The 25,364-nt window shown below is 56.6% G+C and overlaps 1 protein-coding gene across 1 annotated transcript in view; it reads right to left on the minus strand.

Annotated features, from left to right (window-relative positions):
- Nucleotides 1–25,364, minus strand: part of Casz1 (castor zinc finger 1) — a 52,853-nt gene that overhangs the window by 18,942 nt on the left and 8,547 nt on the right. Inside the window, 4 exon segments of the mRNA XM_005079313.4 lie at nucleotides 986–1,054; nucleotides 2,061–2,895; nucleotides 6,325–6,481; nucleotides 6,483–6,814. Of these exon segments, the coding sequence (XP_005079370.3) occupies nucleotides 986–1,054; nucleotides 2,061–2,895; nucleotides 6,325–6,481; nucleotides 6,483–6,814 (1,393 nt within the window).

Here is a 25,364-nt window from a genome sequence, read left to right on the forward strand (position 1 = left end):
GGATGCTGTACGAGGTGTTGAAGGCTCTCTCTCTCTGTTCTGGGCTTTTCCTGACACTTGAAACAGTCCAGAGTTATGAATTTTTAAAGCACGGCATCTGTCTGGCTTCCAGAGGCAGGGAGCTCACTTTTCAGCCAAGTGCCCGGCCAGGAGCCCTGGACCGCCGGCCACTGAATGGCCCCTCTCCGAGCCTGGATGTGCTAGGGTGCGGCTCTCACAGCCTTGGTGATGGCCAGACAGGGCCAGCCACTCTGGGGAAAGCCAGCCATGACAGCCCTGGGGAAGGCCTATCCCCCTGCATGGGTGACACACGCACGGCATGGGCGGGGAGAAGGGAACTGCCAAAGGGCCATCTGCCTAGGCACTAATAGTAATGACAGCGATGACAATAAAGGGAAGACAGAGCATGGAGGACCACGGGGAGACAGATGCCGCCAGGGCACGACCCCCGCCACATGGCCCTCGGGAGGCTTGATCTGGGGAATGCATGGGGATGGATCTTCATCTGCTGACTCTGCCTCCTTCGGGGTGGATCTAAATTCAGGCTTCATCAGAATCCCCCCTCCCCTCCCCGCACCCCCCCACGCCCCCTCCAGGGGGGATCCGTGCAGGCCATTGCCGAAGGAGACCGACCGCCTATGTCCCTCAACCCCAGCAGCTCTACCGTGGTCTGCACTCTACCCAAGGCCGTAGAGGGGACCCCATGCTCACCCGTGGCAGGCCTGGTACCAAGCCTTTTCCTACAGCCCTACCTGGGTTGGAAGTTGCCTGTGGACTGTGTGGCCTGCACTACCAAAAAAAGGGGGGGTCTAAGATGGACCCAGGAGCGGCCCCTCTGGGGAGGTGAAAGACAGAGAGAAAAGAGATGTGGAGAAGGCAGCCCCTTGGCCTTAGGGACGAGCTAATACACAGGTGGTCCCATGCCTGGCTTTCCCCTGTCCCCCCCACCCCACCTCTGTCCACAGGCTCCTCCCCAGAGGCCTACCTGGCAATATATTTCTGGTAAATGTTTACATCTTCGGTGACAGCTGGTTTATCTGTGGGCAATCCGTTCCTGGTAAGACACACAGGGCACAGCCGATTAGCGGATGGGGGTGGCCTCAGGCCCCAGGAGCGTCTGATGGGTAACTCCCTGCCCTGGGCCCTGGTTCCTCTCTCCTGCGGCCTGTATCACCCTGGGCCCTCAGGCTGGTACTGCAAAAGTGTGTTGGCAGAGGCCCAGAGGTGCTCAGTTAGCCACCTCTGACAGGAGTGTACTATCCTGAGCAGGTGGGGCAGGAAGGCCCACCCAGGCCTACAGTTAGCCTGGGTGGAAACCAGGGCCTGAGACACAGTGAAAATAGGCAGGGTAATGGCTGAGGAGAAACACCAGACAGCAGAGAGGGGGCAGAGGAGAAGGACAGCACTGGACACGTGTATAGGGTACAGGTATTCAACTCCCCACTCTCAACCATAGCGTTCCGACTGGATCTGCCTGGTTCACAGCCTCCAGGACCTGCAGGCCCCAAGCTGCTGTAGCAAAGGAAACAGCTTGAGGGAAGGGTGTCATATGGCCTCACAAGGCCTATTGCTTTATCACCCAGGCCAGTCTTCCATCCCTGGGATACGGTTGCCACCTGACCCCCACCTGACTTCCTGCCTTTTCCATGGACCAGGCTCTGAACCAGAAGCCAGGGCCACAGCCTGGACCCCAGTTCCCATCCCAACCCCAGAGTGAGTTGTTTCGACCAACCACAACCTGCATTCAGCCCTTGAGGCAGAGGGCAGAGGGCAGAGGTCATGGCAGCAGAGGTTAGTGAGTGAGGAAGGCACAGAGGGTGTGTGGCGTGTGGCAGGGTGCCGGTACGTAGGAGGCGTGTCATACGCAGGTCTGAGGTCGGTGCAAGAGCACGTATGTTCACGTGCGCATGCGTGCAGGTGTTCACATACGTGGCAATCTAAGTTGCGCAAGGGGCTCTGTCCACCACAGTAAGCTTTGCAGGTAAGGAGGTGGGACCTCCCCATCCTGTCCGGCCCCAGGGTTCATGGAGGCAGTGGGGGTGGGGCAGGGGGCTCCTTACTTGACAGTGGAGACAGTTCCCGTGGTGATGGAGTCTGTTTTGGAAAAGGTTGACTTCAGGTACTCGGGAGTGTTGAAGGACAGGGAGGCAGGTGGCTCAGGTCCTGGCCCAGGGGCGCTGGGAGCGCTGGGCACACTGGTGAGGGGCGCAGAACCCAGGCCGGGGGCGGGCGGAACCTTGGTAGGGCCCGGCTTCTGGATGCCCCGGACGTCGTACTTGGAGGGGCGGCCCACCTTGCCTGTCTTGAAGGCGATGGCCCCGCCCATGTCAGGGCTGCCCTCCCCCGGCTTGAAGAGGTGCAGATACTTGACGTTCTCCAGGTCGTACTTGGACGGCTTCTTGTATGTGTTTCCATTCTGAGGCCTCAGGGTCTCACCCGTCTTCAGCTTGTGGATGAAGAAGTCGTACTTGGAAGCGCGGGCCACCAGGTTCTGCATCTGGACACTGCTGTGTGACGGCAGCGGCAAGATGGTGGCCTTGGTTTCCAGGTGGGCAGTGTTGCTGGGTAGCCGCAGGCTGGGCAAGGGGCCCACCGCCTCCTTGCCTGCCCGATCCTCAGCCTTGCTGCCATGGGCTGGCCAGGGAAGCTGCTCGCCGGCCTTGAGTTTACGGATGTATTCCTCGTATTTGGAGAAACGTGCCCGCTTGCTGAGGGCGTCCTCGGAGGTGGGCACCATGGAAGAGGAAGCCGCCTCCGGGGTGGAGCCTGCATGGAGCTTCTCAAAACTGAGCTTTCTGGTCAGCTCGTCCCTCGTGTTCTGGTCATCATAGCCGAACATGCCGAGGAACTCCGTCATGGTGGAGGCAGCGTAGTCCCTCAGAGAGGAGGCTTCTCCTACAGGGGGAGACAGGGGTGCGTCATTTCTGGGAGGAAGCAGGGCAATGAGAAACCCCTCCACCTTGAGCCCCCACCCACGGAGGGAGGGGACTCGTGTAGGGAGGGGCGGAGCAGGACATGATCTATGGACATTTGGCTCACTTGTTAGGTTTTACGACTCTTAAATTAATTTGTTTTAAAAAAAAGTAATTAATACTGGGGTAAAATAAAACGAGTTCATCAATGCCAGGAAAATCAATTTCCTAAATGTTCTGGCCGATGGCTTTTCAGTACATTAAACAAAGTTTCATAAATGTCTCCGCTCTCTCGCCTTGGCCTAATATGAGACAGGAGCCATTTTACTGGAAGTAAGGCGAGATCCCAACCTGCCTCCTGAGGGGGGGCAGTGGTCACGAGGAACGGAACAGGTAGGGTTGGGGACCACTAACTAGACAGCTAGGAAGGACCCCTAAGCACAGGGAGGCACTGTGAGTGGGCGACTGAGGTCTGCCTGGCCGGGGCATCGTGCCTAATGCCTCTGCCCGGGGCAGATGAGTAGCGCGGCTTCAGACGCCTTAGAACCTGACCCCTTCAAACTTTCCCCCAATAACAGAGCTGAGCAGAGGCAGGGACTATGTCAGTGTGTCTACTCAGACTCAGTCAGTGCCCACCACCACCACCACTCCAGCTAGAATTTGTATCAAGGACAAGTCCTTCAAACCTCCTGGTCACCCTGCAGATCCTCTGCCCGTATATAAGGGTGGGTTACTTGGGACAGCGAGGATCAGAGCCCTCCTAGATCCGGAGTAACAGGACTGAGGGAAGAGTGTCCATCCTCACCACCATCCCTACCGACACTCAGAGAATTCCTCTCTCTGCCCCTCCTTCCCTCCCTCCCTCCCTCTCCCTCTCTGTCTCTCTCTATCTCTCCCTCCCTGTCTCTCTCTCCCTCACATAAGGACACATACATACACACACACACACACACACACATACATACAAACAACACATTTACACATATACACATATACACATATACACATCTATAGTAGACACACACACACATACAAACAACACATGTACACATATACACATCTATAGTAGACACACTCTCATACACCACGCTTGTACGCATACCCACAATCATGTACCCACATTCACATACACACTAAACTCATATTCCAGATACTTTCCCCAGTCTACAGATACACGCATGCACAACCCCTCAGGCCCCACACCCAGTGCCCCGGGACGAGCCTCAGCAGGGCTGGAGGACGTGAGCCTCTCATATTACCTCTTCCATACACAGCCTGTCACCACAGCAGGTGGACGGTCCCCAACACACACAAGCTCATTCATGTCTCCACCAAACCCCTGCTGCACACCTACCGCGGACCCAGCATGCAGGCCAGGTACACACGGGCAAGTGAGATGGAGCAGCCGCCCAGGGACGCCCCTCTTTTACCTTCTCTCCCGCTCTCCCCACCTGAGCACACTCAAAGCTACCAGGCTCCAGGCTGGAGTTCCTAAGAACACAGCCAGGAGAAGGAAGGCATGACCAGGGGGGACTCCTGACTCCCTCCAATCCCGCCAGCTCTAGGAGTCTCAGAGCACAGCAAAAGGGAAGCAGTGTACCTTAGGAGGAGAGAGAGCCCAGCAGGGTGTGGAAGGAGGGGTTCTGAACCATCATGGGGACAGTGGGACCCCACTAGGCATGGAGGAGGACAGTCAGACATGCCCCTGACACCCAGAGTAACTCAAGGAGCTCACAGACAATTGCCTTGGCCTGCTGATGGTCAGCACGGGCCACAAGCCCGAGCTCCAGGCACACAGGTTGGGGGCTGGCCTGGGAGTGGGCTCTGATTGCTGGATGAAGTGGCTCAGGGACCAGGAAAAAAGTGCTAAAAATAGCTACAGGCAGCTGGGGCCTCACTATATATGGCAGAGAGATAGAGGGCTCTGAAGGGCAGGCAGCATTGCTCGGGAGGGGGCCAGCGGGGGTCCCACAGACAGTCAAAGTCCTGGGCAGCCAAACCCATGGTGGGCAGACGAGGCTTGGGCTAAAGACTCAGTGCTTGGGGCTGAGAGGAGGCCAGGCCAGAGGCCTGCGGGCAGCAGATGTAACAGTCCACACCCTGCTCCTGCCTTCACAGCTCCCAACTCCCCATAGCTCCCAACTCCCGGGAGGATGGGAAGAAGGTTGGAGGAGACTACTACTGATGTACTGATGGCCCTGGCCATGGGTGGAGTTGGGTGTGGGGTGAGGATGTTAAGAGGACAGCAGCCCTCTCCTCTCCTCTCCTCTCCTCTCCTCTCCTCTCCTCTCCTCTCCTCTCCTCTCCTCTCCTCTCCTCTCCTCTCCTCTCCTCTCCTCTCCTCTCCTCTCCACAGGCCCAGCACAATCACCTTGTGTCTGGCAACAGCAAGGGCTTTTCCTATCAGAGGAAACTGAAGGTCACACTTTTCCTCATTGATCTTGCAATGTTTGTTAATTACTCTGTCACTGATGTGGCGAAGGATAATTAAACAGCTCTGTTTATATCTTATATGCATAATTATGTGGCTGCGCAGGGCTCCCCGCACTGGGAGGAGATGCTCCCCTCGCTGCAGGGGGAAGGGGACAGGGGAGCAGGAAGGGGAGGTGCAGGGCTCCAGGAATAAGCCTAGGAAGGAGACTAGGGACTAGAGCCAAGGCCCAAGGTCTCAGGGCTCCGGTCCAAGAGGAGACCCCTCTCCTATCTGAAATGCCAAGCCAAGCCTTCCCTGTTCCGGGAAGGTGCTGTGTCCTAAGCACAAGGAGGCACTGATGAAGCCAGGCCTCCAGCGTCTTGTGGGGAACAGGTCGGCCAGAGGAGCATGTCCAGGGCAGCTGCATGTTGAGAGCACCTGCTGGCTGAACTGAGCCATGGACTCTGAGAAAGACACCCTGCCTCATAGGGCAGGATGGGACACAGGTAAAAGAGAGGGTGGGTGGGAGCCCAAAGCCCTTTCTAGACATCTCATTAAGCTACCAAGAGAGGACCTAGAGATGAGAACTCATGCTGCTCACGCTACCACTGCCACAACCCCATTGGTTCCCATACCGTGGTCAGGTACCATGGCCCCCAAACAGACTCGCCCCTCTGCAGAGGTGTGCGATTACCTACACACCCGCCATCTGCTCATTCGTCTGTCCGGTCTGTCCGTCTGCGCACACGCCCACAGCGCATCCTCTCAAAGCCCACTGCGAGCCGCTCCCCGAGGCCCTGCTCACTCAGGAGGCTGCCAACTCTGTCCCGCCTCCTCCCCACCCCATCTCCCCAGTTCTCGCTAGGCTGGATAAGGTACCACCAGTTCGTCCGGAGGGATAAGGGAGAATTCCCTTATACCGCCTGTGCCTCCTGGGCCTCTCTTTTTTCCAGCCTTCAGGCCCCGCCCCCTCACCCCCCCCAATGGCCAAACACACACCTGAAGCCTGCTTGGCACCGGGGCCGCCGTCGCCTTTCGACGCTGTGCCACCCGAGTCCTTCTCCTCCAGCGCGCTGCTGTTCTTGGAGGGCTCCTCTGCGTGGTCTTCCTCGTCGCTGCAGCCCTGTGGCTGGACCATGTAGACGCCCTCGGGGGGGCAGCTCCAGGCCCTCACGGGCGATGCGGCCCAACACTGGCGTGGGCGTGGGCTCTTCGCTGTATTCCCCATTGACCCATTTCTCGATCACTGCCCGCCTCTTGTCTTCTTCGCTCCGGGGAGCCCGGGTCACCCCAGACTCAGGGCCACTGCGCTCTCTGTCCCTGGGACGCAGTGGGCTACCTTCGGCTTGGGAGCCAGCCTCCGCCCCCTTCTCCACGACCACCTGTCGGCTCAGCTTGGCACAGATGGCGTTGAGCTTCAGGCCGCCTTTGCGCTTGGCTGCCATCGGAGGCTTGCCTGCAGGCGGGTCGGTGCACCGGGTGCCTTCAGCTGCAGGGATGGAGGGAGGGGGGCACGGAGGTGAGGGGCCTGCATGCCAAGCACAGCCAGCCACCCCCCAAAGAAGTTCTCCATCTCCCTCAACTGGCCGCAGTCCCGTCAAACTGCCTGAGACCGCCTGGCCTGCGCTTGCCTCCTGGATTAGCCTGGGTGCTCCAGGGCTGGACCCACAGCACCCCTACCCTCACAACAGGACGCAGCGTCCGACATGAGGTAGGTGGTTCAAGACAGGAATGAACGGCTCTTTGAACACAAGAATTCCAGCGCCCGATTCCTGAAAGTTTCCTAGGACAGCCTGAGGTGGCATGTCCTCTAGCACAGGAAGTGAAGGCATGGGCAGGTGAAGGGCTGGTGCTGAGGTAAGGCTGGCAAGCGGCAATGCTGTGCTGCGGCAGCTTGGCTCTCACTCCTGGATGCTCCACCTCACCGCGGGTCCCCGGGGAAGAGTCAGCCGCAGCCAGCTTCCAACCTGTGCCAGCCTCCCGCCCTGCCGGCCCAGCAGCTCTTGACTGGCCCCTTCCCCGGCCGAACACCTTGTTCTCTGCCAGCTCAGGTCCCTGCTTCTGCTCACTGAATGGCAGGGCTTCTTCCCCTTGGCCACTCAGGACCCCTCCAAGGCCTCCCCTGCTTTCCACATCCCCACCCCACACGACGTCTGGCCGTTTCCTATTGCTGCTTGCTTCCCACAAACCCCAGGGCCACAGCTCCTCACACCCTCCTATGACTACTCTTCTTGTCTTACGACCTTCTTCCCCTTAGTTCTCGTGGCCCTGGAAGTTTACCTCCAAACCCAGAGGACATGTCGGGACTTCAGGGAGGACATGTTGGGGCCACTGGAAGCTACAGATCCTGTGCTTAGTCTCTGGGGACAGCCACCAAGCAGCCGGAAAGGCTAGAGAAGCTTCTAGAGCAGTGGCCATCCCCTTGCACCACTTAGCCAGTGCTCTCAGGATCTCAGGGGCACCCTGGCCAGGAAGACAAACAAAGGCAAACACACATACATATCCTAACCCTGTACATCCACCTGTCAGTTGTCCACCACACATTTAGTGAGGTCCTACTCTGTGCCAGACCTCGTGGTACGACTAGACACAGGCCAGCGGCCACATGGGAGGTCTCCACCCACAAAACCTTAGCACACAGGAACCCCATCTACTTTCCCACAGCTCTTTCCAGGGAAACCGGCATGTCCCTTATGGGTCACAAGGCTATGTGAGGGGCTCTGCTCAGGGCTGTGGCCTACGATGACCAAATACCACGGAAACCTGTACCCCAAGAGCCCACCTGTGGCTACCTCTGTGCCTGGAGGCCTCATGTCACACAAAGATAACTGCTCGGACTTGTACATACAGACTAGCCGCCCCTTCAAATATGCAACGCCCAGTGGCGTCAGATCCTTGCCTTGTCACAAGCTGATGAGATATATACGGCTCTACTTGGCCCAGAAAGGACAGGGTAACACCGGCCTATTCCACCGCAGTTCAGTCTTGTCCCCGTATCCGGAGGCCATGGTTTCGGGGCCTCTGGCCCCTGCCCAAGCCAATGGCCACTCTGTTCAAGCTTGTCCTCCTGTGCTGGCCAATACAAATCCAGAGCACCCACTTGTGGATCCTTTTCTCGATGGGGCTCAGGGCCACACCCATCCCACTTAGCCTCTGGGCAGAGACCATCAGGCTCTATGACAACACATTACTTTCAACGGGGTAGCGGGCCTCACCTGGGCCCCTTTGTCCCCTGTCTTGGATGGGAAGAGGCAGGCGGAGCGGAGGAGCCTGCACTATTTTTACCAGGAGGTAAGCAGCCAAGTGTGTATGTATGGCAGACGGCAAATGAATCTATAAATATTTATCCCAAGGAAGAGGGAAGCACAAGCTCTCAGGGCTGCACTTGCTGCTGGCAACACCACCCCCCTCGGGTCTCCACCCATCCTGGAGCCTCCCTGAACTTCGGCCCACCCAGAACAACCCACCCTCTCTCTATCTCGGCTTCATGCCGAGCCTCTGCCTAGGCCCCCACCAGCTGCGATGCAGCTGTGCACTCTGGGCCCACCCCCAGCCCCAGGCCCCTTCGCTCTAGCCAACTCCCTTTGCACCTGCCCTCCAGCTGCTACTCTGCCCCAGACCACCTGCCTTCCAGATGTTGCCCTCCCCCTGACTCTACGGATGGTCCCAAGGGTGGAGGTGGAGAAGTAGGAGGTGTCTGGGCCCAGGACACAGAGACAGAGAGTCACGGGCAAAGGCAAGGCTGACAGTCATAAGAGCTTGCACGCGCGTGCGAGGCCGGGGCAGCAGGAAGGGGCTTATGTATGAGGACGAGAGCTGAGCCTGCCTGCCTGCCTTCCGGTCCCCATGAACCTTCAACCAGCCCCTCCATCAAGGTCTCGGAACCTACAGATTAACACACCCCCCCCCCACCGGTCTGACCCTAGATTCCTATCCATGTAAACATTCCTCTGACTTTCCTCCCTAAAATATAAACGCCATGGCCAGGCCTCAATGGAAGGAAGCCATCCGTCCCCGGTCCTGTCACTGCCCCTTTCATCTCCTTCCCGCCACTAGCCTGCCCGCTGCTCTATTTACACTGGACACTTCCTCTGGGAACAATACTGCCCAGGAGGCAGGCTTGGGCAGGAGGGTGGGAAGGGGGGCTCCTGCTCTGCTCACCCAGAGACAGGCCGACTTGGGAGACGAGACGAAGGTAGAGGAGGAGACCCGGAAGAGTCCCATCCAGTCCTGGCACTGAGTGGCTCGGCACCGGCAGGGTAATCACTAGGAAGTGCACAGTGTAGGTTATGGCCTGGCCTTGTGGTCAGAGTCCTGAGGGCACGGCCTGGCTCTGCCTGTTGTGAGCTCCAAGCCCTGGGCCAGATTTCTCCCTGGAGAAGCACTACAAGTGCAAGGTAACGTCTGTCTTTGCCAAGCAAGCACAGGGCCTGGCTAGCAAGGCCAGGGAAAAGGACGCCCAGCCCAAGAGGGGCAACAGGCAGGTGCGATGCCGCGTGTCAATCAAGCTTCTAAGGCTCATTTGGCCCAGGAAAGTAGCTGGGAAAGACAGGAGGCTTGGGGTTGCCACCTCTAAGCTCCCTGGGTCCCAATTCTCTTTATGAGGGCTTGGAACTCCACAAGCCCCACGCCCCGCAGCAGGCATCCAAGTAGAAAGTAGAACCCGTGGGGCTGGGTAAGAGAGGCACAACTAAACCCTTAAGGACAGGGAGCTGACCCTGGAGCTCTACACACCTCAGAGCGTGAGCGCAGGCTCCCAGGAGCCACTGAGGCTGGGCCTGGAAACGGCCTCGGCTTCCCTACAGGGGTTTCCTCCGTTGCTTAGCCTATGCCATCTCCTCTTCAACCTCACTTCCTGTTCCCATAACTTGGAGCCCCCTAAAGTGTTAACTGCGATGGATAAAATGGTGCAGCAGATTGCTACAATAAATAATTTACTGATATTTATAAATATTCAAATCAGCCAGCTTCAGAAATCGAATGAAGGAGGGCCTCGGGAGAAGGGCCCGATACGGCATGAATCTCATCACTCCCTCCGAAGGCTGGGAAGGCCAGAGCTCTGCCAGCTTCGGGAGAAGGGGGGGCTCAGAGGGCTGCACCTGGGCCCCATGCGCCCTAGCCTCCCTGACCATGAAGTGAAGACCAAAGGTAGCTAGAAACACCACTCCCTCCCCATCCGGTCCGGCCAGACCCTCTCTCACAGGCGGCCTGGGCACAATAGGAGAGGCTCGGTGCCTACTGTCTCATGGCCCTGGGTCTTGGAGTTGCTGAGCCTGCTGGGGTAGGGGCAGTCCCATGGGGCTGGGCAGGCCTGGCAGCCCCCTGCCTCCACCCCCCCATGAGTAATGTATTTTGTGGCCAGGCTGCCTGTCAGCCACCGGGCTGCGGTGCTTTATGGGCTCTGCTTGGTGGCTCTGAACTCCCTGGTAGGAAATAAAGTTCTCCCTGCGCGTCCCTTCTAAACATTTCACTCAGTGGAAACGGTGTTTAAGAAAAATGAGGACATATTTCTTCCTAAGGATGCAGTGTCCCCTTTGGGCGGCCTAATGCCTGCTGTATATCAGGAGGTGGGGAGGCAGGGGCCAGCAGCCAGTCCCCTGGGGTGGGGGGTGTATGGGGCCTTGCCTGTCTTTGGCTAGAAGAAGCTCAGGGGCCATGGGCACTGCTGGGCCACCCTGGTGACTGTCCTAGCCCGCGGTATCTAGAGTCTTGTAGCAGTGACACCCTCAGCACACCTTGCCTATGCTGGGGAACATACTTGGCTCGTGCCTTGGTGATCCCCTCATGTCCCACCATGTCCGTCCTGCTGTCCCCATTTCCAGATGAGGCCGCGGAAGAAATGAGGCTGGTAATTGCTTTCTGTCACCCAGTCAGCACTAGAGGGCAACTCCCACCAGGCCCAGATGCCCAAGGCCACAGGCTTAAGCCCTACACATGCCTCCCACAGCCTTCCAGACAGCTGTCCCAGAGTCTCAGAGGTGGTGTGCTGCTGGAGTTTCTACCCTGGCTTAGACGTCACAGAGCACAAGTCACAGTCTGGTGCTGTTGCACCTTTGTCTCAACACCACTCCAGAGCACCGTCTGCAGGCCAGCGCCTGGGCTGATATGGCAGGCTGTCTCGTGAAAGCACGATCTGCGTCACCCTGGCTCCTACATAGTGGTTTGCTCAGTACAGATACGGGAGCAAACTTCAAAAGTGATTACAAGAGCCATCATGTGGCGAAGAACGCAAGGGTGACAGGAGACCACGTTGAGCAAAGAAAGGATGTTGGACATGGTCCCCTTGCCTCCTCTCCCACTGCTCAGTTCCCTCCCCTAGCCAAGAACTGTCCCCTAGGAGAAGGGTGTCCCTTCTCGGGCCTGATTCCAATCTTGGCTGGGAACACAAGGGCTTCTGAGTGTGTGTGTGGGGGAATGGTCACTGCTACCCTAGGGTTCTTGGCCCTCCGAGATGGGTCAAGGCAGGGCTTGGTCACTGGGCCCTAGCTTGCCCCCCTTTGTTTATTTATTTATTTATTATGATTTTTTTAGTTCAGTTAAAAGGTTTACTATCCAGACGCGTCTAAGTGGCCTCACTTAGCGTAAGTAACTCTATAAATCAGGGGAACTGTTAGCATCACGGCACGGGCTGGCTATCAATCTCCTCCAGGTCACAGCCAAACAGGAAGGGGAGGAAAAGAGAGAGTTGCCACCCAGGGGAGATTTAAAACACACACTGAGCAAATACACGCCGACTTGGGCCTGCCTGCGTGCGTGTGTGTGTGTGTGTGTGTGTGTGTGTATGTGTGTGTGTGTGTGTGTGCAGCCGCAGGCACACAAACATGTGTTCACACGTGTGTGCATGTCTCTATGGTTGTGTAGTCACATTATGTACACACATGGGCCCCGACAGTGGCCCAGGCTCCAGAAGTACCCCGTGGTCATGGTGCTAGAACACAAACACAGTTGCTGATACCAGAGGGCAGACAGTGTGAGGGGATACCAGGCCCCGCCCCCCTCAGGGCCCCGCCCCCTCAGGGATGACTTCTAAAGCAGCCCCTGCTGCAGGCAAGCGGCCCTGGAGGGTCAGCTTGGTCCCTTTCCTTTCGGTGGTCCCCAGCTCTGCAGACACGATGAGACCGAGCTCAAGACAGGTAGCTGAGCTGGCAGAGGGGCGAAGCCAAAGAGAAGGCTGTGTGGTTCTCACACGCTCATCTGGGTCCTCAGCCACTGCGCCCCAGAACCGGACTCCGGGGAGAGAGAAGACTGATCTAAATGAATGAGCATGATGCCACGCAAAGAAAGGAGGGCCGCGGGTGACCTTTGTGTCACAGCTGCAGCAAATGCCCCGCCCTTGTACTGAGTAGATACAGCTGGGCGTCCATGTAGCCTGGACACTGCCTGCCATCCATCCTCTGTGAGGCCCCAGACCTAGAAGACACTACTAGCTGAGCCATACCAGGAACTGGAGCGGGGCGGCAGCTCTGAGTGTCCCGTGTAGCTGGGAAGCAGACAGGTCAGGCAGCCTAGGGGGGAGACCCGCTGGGCCCATCTCCCCTCCCTGCAGCCCTGAGGCCTCCCTGGCTCACCCGCCTGCCTGCCCGCTGCATCTCTCCATGAACTCTATTTCTCTTCCTCTCTGAAAACAACTGAGCTGTAAATACTGTTTAACCTTCTCCCCCCCCCCTCCCCACCACCACCCCCTCCCCTCTGCACTATAAAAACACAAATATGCCATAACTCAGCCGGCCTGGCCGCCCAGCCTCCAACATGCCCCGCGCCCGGGCCTCTCAGGAAGGTCATTACAAACGACTTTCCGATTCACTGCTCCTGAAATAATTTTGTGTATTAAAACCTGAATCTGCACTTTCTGGGGCCGAAAGCCTCGCTTAATTATGGCGGGTGTCCTTGGGACGGACAGTGATCCTTCACTCGCCAGCCCGCGCTCCAGCCCTCCGCCCGCCAGCCCGCCCCCCTCCCCGGGCCCAATCTGTTTTCAAAGTGTGTCTGTCCTTTATTAAATTGTTTTCTTTTCCACATTATCAGTTGCCATGGAGACCTCATCTCTCGGATTATTTGAATTTCATTATATCTATTGATTTGGGAGCATTTCATCTTTTTTATTGTTTTTCTGTCAATTTTCAAAACGAATAACCATCTAATTTGCGTCAGTGCTGATTATGTTTGTCCCTCAATAGAGGTCGGCAGCTGCGCTGGGGAAACAAATCAATGAAAAACCATCATAAAACTCCCCACTCCAGTCTCCAGGATGTGTGGGTGACATTCCACGCCTGCGAGAGACACACTCATCAGCTCCAACTCCAGCGACGGTGGCGGCAGCCCTGCTCCTCGTCCGCCTCCTTTGGCCTTAATATTTAATTTCGCGATTTGGGGCGTTATTAGTGGTGTTTTTATTAGCGCGTGTGCATGTGAGTGTTTGGTGGTGGGCTGGCTGTTTCATTAATTTGTGGGTGAGGCAGGGAAACCCCTAAGGAAGGCAGGGCAGACTGTGTCTGGGGTGTGGTGGGAAGTGGAGAAAGCAGGGGGACACCCCGAGGAAGGAACAGGAGCCTGGGGACCAGCAGGACCCTGAGGAGGCACTGGGAAAGGGGGTGGGAAAGAGGGAATTCAAATTGCTTACTTTGTTGGTTTTTTTAAATAATTTATGCAATTTTAAGCATTTATGTATAAATTTTTTAATAAGCCACCCTGGAGCAGGATGGCCATTAACATCCCAACGTCCTTCTGTCCAATGGGCTGGCAGAGAGGATCAATTTCTGAGAGTACTTTCCCTTTTTTATGACATGATAAAATGCTTTTAAAGCAACTTACACAAATATGGAAATTTTTTTCTTTTTTTTCGTCCCCTCTCCCTTCCCCTAACAGCCTTCTTATTCACCAGGGAGGGAGGGGCTGTTCTTTTGAGTATGTGTGTGCAAACACACACACACATACACACACACACAAAACATACCTAGCTCTCTCTCCTGGTGGGGAGGGGGCTGAGGGAGCTGGCAGGGAGACAGCCCCAGTTCTAACTGGAACCGGCCGCCTGTCCTTCTAACAAGGGCATAAACTTTCATTACCCATGCACGAAGTCAAAGACAATTTAGGGAAACGCGCTGCTCAGAAAAGGAAAACCTCAGCGATTTGTGGTCCATGCCGTGGCCACCATCTGGGGGCTGCCCATTTAGCCTGAGGTCACCCGGGACCTGAACTTTCGGCTCTGCCCTGCCCGACAGGAGGCAGGGGAACAGGGCCGAGCCAGTCCCCTACCTCATACCCTGTAGTGCCTTCCAAGACAGGCACTCAGAGCTAGACCAGTGAGCCCAGTATGCAAGGGTCTACCTCCTCAGCTGCACTGGACCCCGCTAGTCTTGCCTTAAACAGAAGCTGCCCCCCTTCAAGTTACCGTTCCCTGAAGCCCCCCCTCATCAACACCAGTCAGGAGCAGGTCCCTGACAGTGAGCTCCAGATCCGTCAACACCACTGCTCTAAAGACATAATGCAGCCAGGGTCTGGCAGCATGCAGAGACGGACAGACAGATGGATCAAAGAAAGGAGGGAAATCTGTCCTGAGGCACCCCGGAGTCTTTGAAGGAGCATCACAGGCCTAGGATAAAATGCCTCCGCTTGAGCTCTGGAAGCAGGTGTGTCACAGAAGAGAGCTGCTGCTGTCCTCGCTCCAGGCCTTGTTGAAGGGAAGCTAGCCATGCGAGGAGCATGGCAGGTAGTCCCTGTCACCGGAGTTCAGGGTGAGCCTGACCTCGCCCCTTGCTGCTCATGATGGGGAGGGGCCTCAGGGTGAGTCCTGCCCACTGATGATGAGGACCACTGATGAGGACCACCTCCGATCCCAGAACAGGGCCTTAGTGCCTCCAACCCCACGCTCCTGGTGTACACCGCCTCCTGAGATGAGAAGCGGCACCAGGACTTTGGCAGTTTCCAAAGGATACTTCCCTCCTCTTGAGGAGTTGTCACTTACACATGTCTCCTCTGTCCTGGGCCCCGGTGTCCCCATGTGTGACAGAGTGTGTTTGAGGAATGACTGTCTGGGTCACAGGTGATTAGCACAGGGTACCACTTCTATAATGCTCAAGGCTGACCACAGAGAGAGTCTCCTTCTCTGCAGCCTCGGAAGAAGCTGAGCACAGAGTCCCACCTCACATGGCCCTGCCAGCCTTTGCCCAGAGACCCAGTGACTGCCAGGACTTCCGAAGACCATATATCCCCAAGCTGGACTCCCTCTCTGTGCCTCACCTGCCCAGGCCCTCCCATCCCAAAGTGCCAGGCTCCTTCTGAGGGCACCCGTTGAGTGAGTCTACCTGCCCTGATCCATTCGTAGCTGCCCAGTGGGTAGTCCAACAGAGGCTCTTGGCTCTCCAGACCCTCTTCCACGGCAGCAAGTGAGCTGCCCTGGACACTCCAAGCCCTTAGAGGGAATGGAGGGGAGCGCCCACCTCTCTCCTTTTCTGTGCTCAGATCCCCCCAACTGTCATTAAAATAACAAGTTTCTGTAACAATCTAAACATTCCCACATCGCATAAAGGGTTATATTACACCCGAGTCACTCCCGGCCCATGTTTGCACAGAAAAGCTCACGGCAGGTCCCCCCTCCTGACGAAGTGACTTATTAAAGTTTAAACAGTAATTAACAGAACAATAAAAATAAAGGGATGTTTGGGGAGTCATAGCGCACACAGGGTTTTTGGCAGTGCCAGCAGTTTTTCAGTGCCCTGTGCTGGCAAGCAAAATGTGACTGTGAAGCCAGGGGGGACAGAGGACAGGCCAGAGTTGAGCCAGGGAGACTTGAGGCCTGACGGGTGAGAAACTGAGGCCAGACTGGGGAGGATGTGGTCTAGAGTGACAGGACGGGCACGTGGGTACCAGGAAGAAAGTACGGCACAGCAGAGGACTGGAGGGAGGGGGCTTTTGTAAGGTCAGGGGGTTGATGGCCTGGTCCTGCCTGGCCCTAGGCACTTCCGGGAGCCCAGTGCCTGATCCCATCTAGCCAACTCCAGCAGGGACCTGGCTGGGGGAGGCTTGAGGTCCCTGGCACTAGGAGACCCTAAAGTTAATGATTCCTGGAACTGGACCCCTGCCACTCTGGGCTTTTCTCCCAGCCAAGCAGGAACCTTTCCTGACTCTAACCATAGCCTCTGTGTCAGGGCACCGTGAGAACTCTCCTAAACGTGTGAGTAAGGACTCTCTGTGCAGAAAGCCTTCCTCAGTCTGCTCCGGGGGAAGAAGGCCAGCTGCCGTAACTCAGGCCAAGCCCCACCAGAGAGCTACGTCAGGCAGAGCCCACTGCAAAGTCTCCAAGCCCAAGAGCTGCAGGGGCGGCGAGAAAACCGGAGCATCCTGGGACTAGCAGGGCCACTTGCTACTGTCCTTTGCCTGGCCTCTTCTCCACGCCACATGCACCACACAAGAGACTCAGATCCAAGGCTGTAGGGGACAGCGGTGTCACAGCGAGACAGAGGGGGGAGGTGCTAGGGAGACAGCCAGTACCTCAGTGACTTTCCTCGAAGCCTTGGGGGCCAGAGGAGAGCGCTGGAATCCGGGCTGGCCAGGTGACAGGTGTCTAAGGACTGCTGAGCTAGTCCTTGGTCTCCTCACCCAAGCTCCCGCCCGCTTCTTTTCTTTCCTAGACTTCCTGTGCCCTGGCCGCTATAGGTCCCGCCGAGGGACAGCATGTGCTCACCCCGGGCTATCCTCCCATCTTCCCATTCCAGTGCCCATCGCCTATCTTGCTGCCTGTCTGCCACCGCCCATCACCACCCACCCGCTCTAAGGAGAGCCGCTGTAGCAGAATCAAAGATCTCTCCTCGCCATACAGAATTTACTTTACAGGCGGGTTTTCAGTGCAGCACCCTCCTTTCTGCATGGGCACGGAGCGGTCTCCAGGACTCCGGGAGCCCGTAAGAAGGCCTCTCATCCCTCCTGGGCTTCTCCATCTCTGCCTCAGGGCACCAGCCTGGCCTAGGCCTTCCTCAAGAGCCTCCCTCTATCTGGGTACCTGCCATTGGCAGCCCCAGACCAACATCCAGCTCAGAAATAAGCCCTAGCCTGAGGCCAGAGTGCCCCCCTCCCAGCCTCCCCTACAGGTACCTGGACAAGTCTAGTTGGAGTAGCTACAAGCCATGTGTTTGGGTAAGAAGCTAGGCTGCGGCCAGACTCATTCTATTCTCCTGTCTCATGAGATCCGGGTCCTGGGAAGCAGATGGACATAAGAGGCAAGGACTCTGTCTCTGGCTAGATCTTGTGGGCACAGGCAGAAGGGGGATGTGGGTCCAAAGACCTCAGTGCCACTGGGATGTCAGGCATGTGTAACTGTGCCCTGGGACCTGCAGGGTCCTAAGCCAACGGCTCTCCTTTCCCTCTTCGTGTGGAGCTCACTGGGGCTTCATTGCCCCCCCCAGTGACTCATAGTGGGGGAGAGTGGAGACTGAAGCAGAGAGAGCTCAAAGAGGGCAGGCGATGTTTCCCCAGCCTCCAGCCATGCGCTCACACTCCCTCACTGCTGGAGGAGGCAGCCTGAGTCACCCTGCTCCAGGGATGTGCTGGGGGTGGGAGGCACACTCCAGGGTAGGGGAAACACTGGTGAAATGTCAGGGCAGAGGGTGTTCGGGTGGTACCCAGGAGGGCAGGTGGGGAAAGAGCCCTTCTTCTTCTTCTTCTTCTTTTTTTTTGTTGTTGTTTTTTCAAGACAGGGTTTCCCTGTATTGTTTTGGAGGTTGTCCTGGAACTCGCTCTATAGACCAGGCTGGCCTTGAACTCACAGAGATCTGCCTGCCTCTGCCTCCCGAGTACTGGGATTAAAGGCGTGCGCCACCAACACCCGGCTTGAAAGAGCCCTTCTAATGGGTCTGGTCTAAGGTGGACAAGTGGGAACCATGTCTAGAGCCCTCAACTTGCTGTCAGTCCCAAGAGCACGGGCAGGGATTTGAGGCTGTATGAGGAGTTCCTGAGGGGGTGGGGGAAGCCTACATTCAGGTCCCATGTGCCTGTGGGACCTCAGTCCCTGCAACAGGAAGGCCCTAGAGAACAGCTACCAAGATGGAGGCGACCATAGATCTACGTCAGACTTCAGAACTACAAAGGGGCCGAGGCCTAAGAGGATTTGGCAAAAGCAGAGTCACTTACTGCCGAGCGCCAGACAGAGCAAGAGACCCGGTCCCTACTTTGCCTTCTCATGCCCAGAAGACCACCGGACCCTTTCTGTTTAAAGCGGAGCCTTCCACAAGCGAACCCGACGGTTCCTGAGCCTTTCCTGAGTCTTTCCTTGGTCCCCACGGGGGTTCCCTGCTCCACCCCTCTAAGAACCCCAAGAGCTTCTGGGGGTACAGGGTAGAGGGCTGGAAGTCCAGCACCCCAGTGCTACAAGAGCAGCATGAGCAGAGGCTAGCTCTGCTCTGGTTTATCTACTGGAAATAGAGACTGGCGGAGGGAGGGGCCTTCCTGTTGCAGGGACTGAGCTCCCACAGTCCTTTGGACTGTGTAAGGGAAGTAGGACAAGAACTATTGTGGAATTAGGCAAAGGGCCTGGGACAGACAAGCCCTGGGCAGAAAGGGACAGGGAGGCAGCTTGTGACAGTCCACAGCACCCTTCACCGTCTCCGAAGCCCTCTGCCTCCAATCCTTTAGTGAGGCCAATAGTGAGGGGACTAATTTGGGAGTATTTTTAAAACTGTGGCCCTGGTGGAAGGGTTTAGCAGTTGTCAGCCATCTGGAATAAAGAATAACAATCACCTCCCTAATCCTATACTCCCTAAACCCTAAAGCTGGTTAGCGTGGGGACGAGGCAGCAGGTGTGTGGGGGTGGGAGTGTCTGTTCCGAAAAGGGGCAAGGCCCAAGGAGGTGTCCGAGGACCAAGCAGTACCTTCCCTCCCCCCTTGGAGGGGGCCTGGGCCCAGGGTGTGGGCAGAGGAGCCCACTCAGCTCCCCCACTGCTCACGCTCACTCACTCCCCGGGCCTCGCCGGCTTGCGCAGGGGCCGTCAGGTAAATTAGATCTGAAAGCTGACAATTTCTGACCATATTTCCTTGATTATTTCAAACAAATGCACAGCAGCCGCTGTAAGGAGATTAAAGTGACATAAACGTCCCGAGTGGGAGGGGGGAGGGCAGAGGATTCAGGTCACCCCCATCCGTCCCCCGCCTGACAGACGCTATATCGCTATCCAATCCAATAAAAAATCCCCCCCCTTTTGCTTTAATTAATTTTACAGCTAGCTTGCTTAATTACTTTCAATCAAAATCCTCCTGCCATCGCAAAATTAGAGATGGTTGAGCTCCATTAGCCTAAATTCTTCATTTCCATATAGAAAAGAGGCTGTCTGCAGAGCCAGCCTGGGCCCCTGGCAGGACAGACACCAGTCTGCCCACCCGCTGCCAGCCAGCCAGCCCACTCTGACATCCACTATCTGGCTACCTCTTCCTTCTTCATGTCCCCTCAGCTTCTCTACCACGGCAGTCTGGACTTAGGGTTCAGGAGGGGTGCCCTTCACTACCTAGGTCTTGCTCAGTCAGACACCACACAGCGGCATCAGGGCTAGGCTGAACTAAACGGCCGGGTTGACATGGTGTCCTACACGCACTAGAGTTCTGCTCCTGGGGTTTCCCCCCTTCCCAGCTGTCTCTCAACAGAGCTCCAGGCCCTGGCTACCCCAGCTCATAGCAGCCAGGGCCTCCAGCCTTCCACCCCAAGTCACCTAGCAGAGCAGGAACACTCCAAGTCTTGGAGTTTAGCAAGTGTAGACCCTGGAACCAACCCCACCCAGGGTTCCCTCCACTGACTCCTGGCTAGAGCTGCTGCCCACTGTCCCAGGCACTATAGGACAGACCAGCTGTCTCGGTGGCACAAGGCAACACAGCAGCCCCCACAGACTAGTGTCCCCCCCCCCATAGCCACGGTTCCCAGCCTGCAGCAGCTGCTCCTCCACCCCCAGCCTGGTTGGTGGGCGGTGGGTCTGGGCTCTGTCCACATCCTGTGCTCTGCTGGCTCCCTTCTCCCCCCCCCTCCACCCGCCTCATCCTCACAGCCCCAACCCCAGCTCCGCAAACTCCACTTCAGGATTTCTATTCCACAGCCCTGAGTGTCACCACAGGGTCCAGCCCAACCTGGGATCCAGCTGATTAAGGATCTGCAACAGGATGTAGGGATTATAATAAAACCTGGCTCTGGACCTTCAGGGGCAGTAGGCCAAGTCTGGGTTCTAGGACTCCTCTCCCCCTCCTTTCTCCACAATGACCACGTCCCAGCCCAGCTGTCAAGTGGAGACCGGTCAGAGGGTCCAGACAGTTCCAGCTAGGTTCTGGGCAGTGAGCAACACAGGTGACACCAAGAAACCTGGACCAAGCTTATCAGGAAGACAGAGTGGAGTGGGGGAGAGGAGGACTATCTAAAGACTGCCTTTTGTACCGCTATGTTCTTGGGATGGGAAGCCAGCCTGATCTCTCTGAGGGAACCAGTGTGTTGGTAGGGTGTGTTCAGCCTGATCTCTCTGAGGGAACCAATGTGTTGGTAGGGTGTGTTCAGCATGGCGCCTGGGCAAAGGCGAGTCTGCAAAGAAAAAGTGTCCCATGGGGTTGTATGAGACCCTTGCAGGCAACAGGCCCTACAGCTACGGTTGTCTAGCATGGGGTGTGGGGCCGGCTATCGGTGGATGAGGGTCTGAACTTGGAGCCTGTCTTTTGGAAGCCCCGGCAGCTCATGCATCTGTCTGCTCCCCTCTGGCCCAGCTCTAAGGTACCTAGATGGCCCTTCTCCTCTTGGCTTGCAGAGTTTCTCAGCCGCAGCTTGAATCCCTACCGGCACTGCCCACTCTGGCCCTCGGGATCCTAGAGGACAGTTGGAAGTCTCAGGAAGCATGGAGGCTAACGAGGACAGACACATCGAGGGCTTAACAGCCACCAAGACAGAGGGACGGAAGCAGCCGTGAGTTGAGGAGGCTCCTATAGTTTACCTGGCCTTGCTGAGCCCTAAGGTCGGCAAATGAAGAGGCAAAGAAGAAGCAGCGAGGCTCTGTCCCGGCCCGCGAGGCTCTGTCCCGGCCTCTGGGCTTCCGCACGGTGCCCACCATGCGGGCCGTGCCCACCTCTCGCCTCTTTACCCGTGGCTCACCACACAGGAGCAGGGGTGGGGGAGGCTGCAGCGGCCTCAGTCTGTGGTGGACCCTTGGCTACTTCTTGCTGCTCTCTGTCTACTGAACTGGGGTGAGCCTCGTTCCTGTGTTACCCAGGTCACCATGCCTGGCCCAGGTGACAAAAAGGTGAGTTCAGGGACCCAGAGGTCAAAGGACACGCACTGTAGGGTGTCACAGCGAAAATTCTCCTCCATGCAGGGTGGTGCCTGTGAGGCAGTATGCTCTTCTACCCCAGGCCTTCGGTACACCGGCCCCTGGGCAGAGGTACCTCCTTCAGCTCTGGGCCTGGCACCCCCCAGGGGTCCTGGTGATAACATTACTTCTGGGAAGCTGTCCAGATCATCCCCTCCCTCTGTCCTCCTCTCTAAGCCCTGCTCTTGTTTGTGGTTCTTCTACAGTAACAACTCATCCACCCACCTCCTTAGACTAAGAGATCCATGGGACAGAACCACTGTCCAGCACAGCGTCTGGCCCAATAAATATTTACTGAAATGAACACAGAAAGCTAAGTGCTTCTTGTGTTCACTAGGGCACAGCCAGGGACCCAGGGTGTGGCCTGACTCCTGAACCAGATCCCGCCTAGCTCTAGGAACTGTTCTGCTTGCCAGGGTGGGGACTCCCTGGGTAGGCCTGAACTGACACTGTGTCCTGCCCTCTTCAGTCCCAGGCTCACCTCCAAACGCCCTTCACGGGACTCTCTCCAGAGAACAAAGGAGACCCCAGCTGTCCCAGTATTTCTCTGTAAGGGGAACAACTGTGGCTGGCCCGTCCGTTCAGAATAAACCCAGCAACTGTTTGCAGTGAAGGGCAGTTTTCTCCCACTGCCTTCTGTCCTTGTCCCAAAAAGGAGAAAAAGAGATGAGAGAGAGAGAGAGAGAGAGAGAGAGAGATGGGGGAAGAGCCCATACCAAGCCCCACAGTCTCCCTTAACCCGCTCGCTCTCAAGTCTGTCTGGAAATGTTGTGAGCACAAAGAGGGCACAGGGACAGCCACCTGCTGCCCCTGACAACTGGGACGGCTGCAGCTAGGGGACAGGCTGTGAGATCAGGAACCAAAAAAAGGAGCTGAGAAAGTGACGGACACGGGGAGGCAGGGGGGGTTGCAGAGGGACAGCAGTAAAGATCAAACCAAAGAAGGCAGAGGGAAGTGTCTGGCCAGGAATGGCAGTAGAGAGGGTCATGAGGCCCAGGAGGCCAGGAGGCCGGGCAAAATGGAGTGGCGGGTAGGGTGCCTGCTTTCCGGTGCCCCTCGCTCACTCGGTGGGATAGTGGATGTGATGGGGTGGAGAAGAGAGAGAGAGGTCTATTAAAATCCTCTCAGTGCATAACACAAAATGTCAGGGTTTATAGCTTCATTCTTGGCTTTGCGGGGACTGAGAACCCTGAACAGAAATGTCACCGCTTGTCACGTTTAATCACCTGCTGTTTGTTAACACCTCCCCTGCAAGGAGCCTGTCTCAATCTGCCTCTGGGCCCCCAAGGGACCTGGAAACTGAAAACATCCAGGCTCCTTCTCAGGGGCTGTTAGTCCTGCCTCAGCTTCCTGATGGAGGAGCTACCTCCTGCTGCCATCTGCAAACTCCCGAGGAGCCCCAGAGTGACCCTTCTTGTCAAGAGGGTCATGACCCCACTGGCGTGAGATGGTGAGCTTGGTGTGGAAGAGGCAGGCACTTCTCCTGCCCTCCAGCTTAACCCACCTGCTGCCTCAGCCTGAAGCTAAGGAAGAGTTAGTCAAGGAGGGCCTGGAATTCCCTGGTGTCAGCTTGAACACCAACGGCCACAGGACATCTACTGTTTCTCTCCACTTGACTCTGATCCAGTCACACCATCTGTGGTTCTGGCTCCCTCTTGGAGCATACTCTCCTGGGTTGTCTAGATGAGGAATTCTCAGCCCTACTGCTTCATAACTTCCTCCTCTGGGGTAGAATAGATGTAGGGTGCCAGGGTAGCTATGCCCCCAAGTACCCCTCAAGTTACCCCAAAGACACCGGGATGCTCCCCACCTCCTAGATCATGATATGGTCAAATCTGGCAAAGAACTCAGGTCTTCTGATACCCATACAAGCAAAGGGGGTAGGGGTGGGGGCAAGCCCAGTTCAGGGATCAGGCTGGGTCCCACTCCATCAGACAGCTGTTTGCAAAGCCGCCACTTGGCTCTGGAGTTGCAGCAACGGGACGCTGCTCTGACTGAACTCCTGAGCTGGATGAAGTGGTCTCGGAGTGGGCCAGGGGATGCATCCCCGCCATCCCTGTCTGCCTTCACAGAGGCGCACTGTACTGACACAAACCTGAAGACTTGTCTCCTAGGAGAAGAACGCTCATCGAGATTGCTTCCACAAGTGCTTTGGCCTGCTCGGCCCACTTCCATCTCACCAGGGACAAGTCAGAGTGACCCACCCCGGCAGCCCTCCCTGCAGACAAGGGAGAGTCCCTTTCTCAGGAGCTGTGAAGGATGAAGGCCCACAGCAAAATATGCTTCCCTGTAAAGTCTTAGCAGGCGCTGGCATCAGCCATGACACTGTAGGTGGGTCCAGGGAGGGGCCCAAGGGGGACAAGCGGACTGTAAATGGAATCTGGAGTCCCTCAGGGACACCGGCTGAGTAACAGTCAATACCCAGGGATGTGAGCTTTGTAATTTCCCCTCGACATTGCCATGTGGAACAGCCCCTCAGGGAAGCCTGCTTCCCCCCTGGCAAGGAAGCTCCACACTGTGTCTGTCTCCTGGCTTTTAGGAACAAGTCTGGCAGTGACTATGGGCCTCCTGTTCCCCCACCTGTACTTTCTTTTCCTTTCTCCCCCTCCCTTCAGTGCTGGAGATGGAACCCCGGGCTTTACATGTTCCAAGACAGTGGCTCTGCCACTAGGTTACATGCCCCCGGCATCTCTGAAACGGGCCAAAATACACCAAACCTTGTCTTCTACAAGAAACGAGTGTTAGGTGTGACACGCATCCTCGGGGTCTCTCAGAAGGGAGCTGCTGCTAGAAACCAGAGGAAGTGTGAGGTCATGTGACTCAGATGCTCTAACTCACCTATGACCCGCAGAAAGAGGCGCCGGTGTAAAAGGTATACAGCTACTGCTGCAAGCCCTCTTCTAGCTCCCAGGCCTCCAGGCAATGTCTTGTCCTGCCTAGGTGGCGTCTACATACCCACGTGAAGACACACGCACCTAGCTGAATGCAGCAGATCACACAGCGAGGCTGGGTCAGGGCAGAGTGGTATCAGGGGGAGTCGGCTGTAAGCCGCCCCTCCTGCATAGGACATACTCAGCTCTGGAGGTCCCTAGCCTCTCCAGGCCCCCGGGGAAGACTGTACGGAGCAGCCTCCATTATAGCCTCCAATCAAGGCTGTCCGAGTTGATGCCCGGGGTTCATAGAATGTTGTCCTTTCTAGTCCTAGGTAAACTGGAGTAGTGGACGACCTCACCTCTGTCCACCATGTTGTTCTGAAGGGTGGACACTCTGCCCAGACTCTGTGTGGCATCTGCTCCTGAATTCCCTTCTTCCGGGAAGGGGGACTAATGCTCCTAAGAATGAGGCCTCGGCCTTCTTCCGCCTGACACCAGGAGTTTTTGAAAGCTGTTCCTTTTCACTGGCAGGCACTATAAACACATGTGGAGTGTGCCTTCAGGTGGACGCAGACCATGGTGCATCCCAAGAGGACATCAGCAGTGGGGTCTGGCCTGGGCTGTGGGCACTTCCAGGTCTCGAGCTAGTGGGCCTGAGTGAGGTCTCGGATTTATCAGATGAACATGCCTCCCGGCCAGGCCGCCTGCTATAAGCCTTTCATTAATTTACTATTAGATGGGAAATTACTCCTCACCCAGGAATATAAGTTTTCATCTTATTTTAAGTTGGGTTCTTAAAACAATTACCAGGGCATCTGGCGATGACTTCACCACTCGGGCCCTGCAG

Source organism: Mesocricetus auratus, unplaced genomic scaffold (genome assembly GCF_017639785.1).
Source record: "Mesocricetus auratus isolate SY011 unplaced genomic scaffold, BCM_Maur_2.0 Super-Scaffold_100042, whole genome shotgun sequence".
Taxonomy (NCBI): domain Eukaryota; kingdom Metazoa; phylum Chordata; class Mammalia; order Rodentia; family Cricetidae; genus Mesocricetus; species Mesocricetus auratus.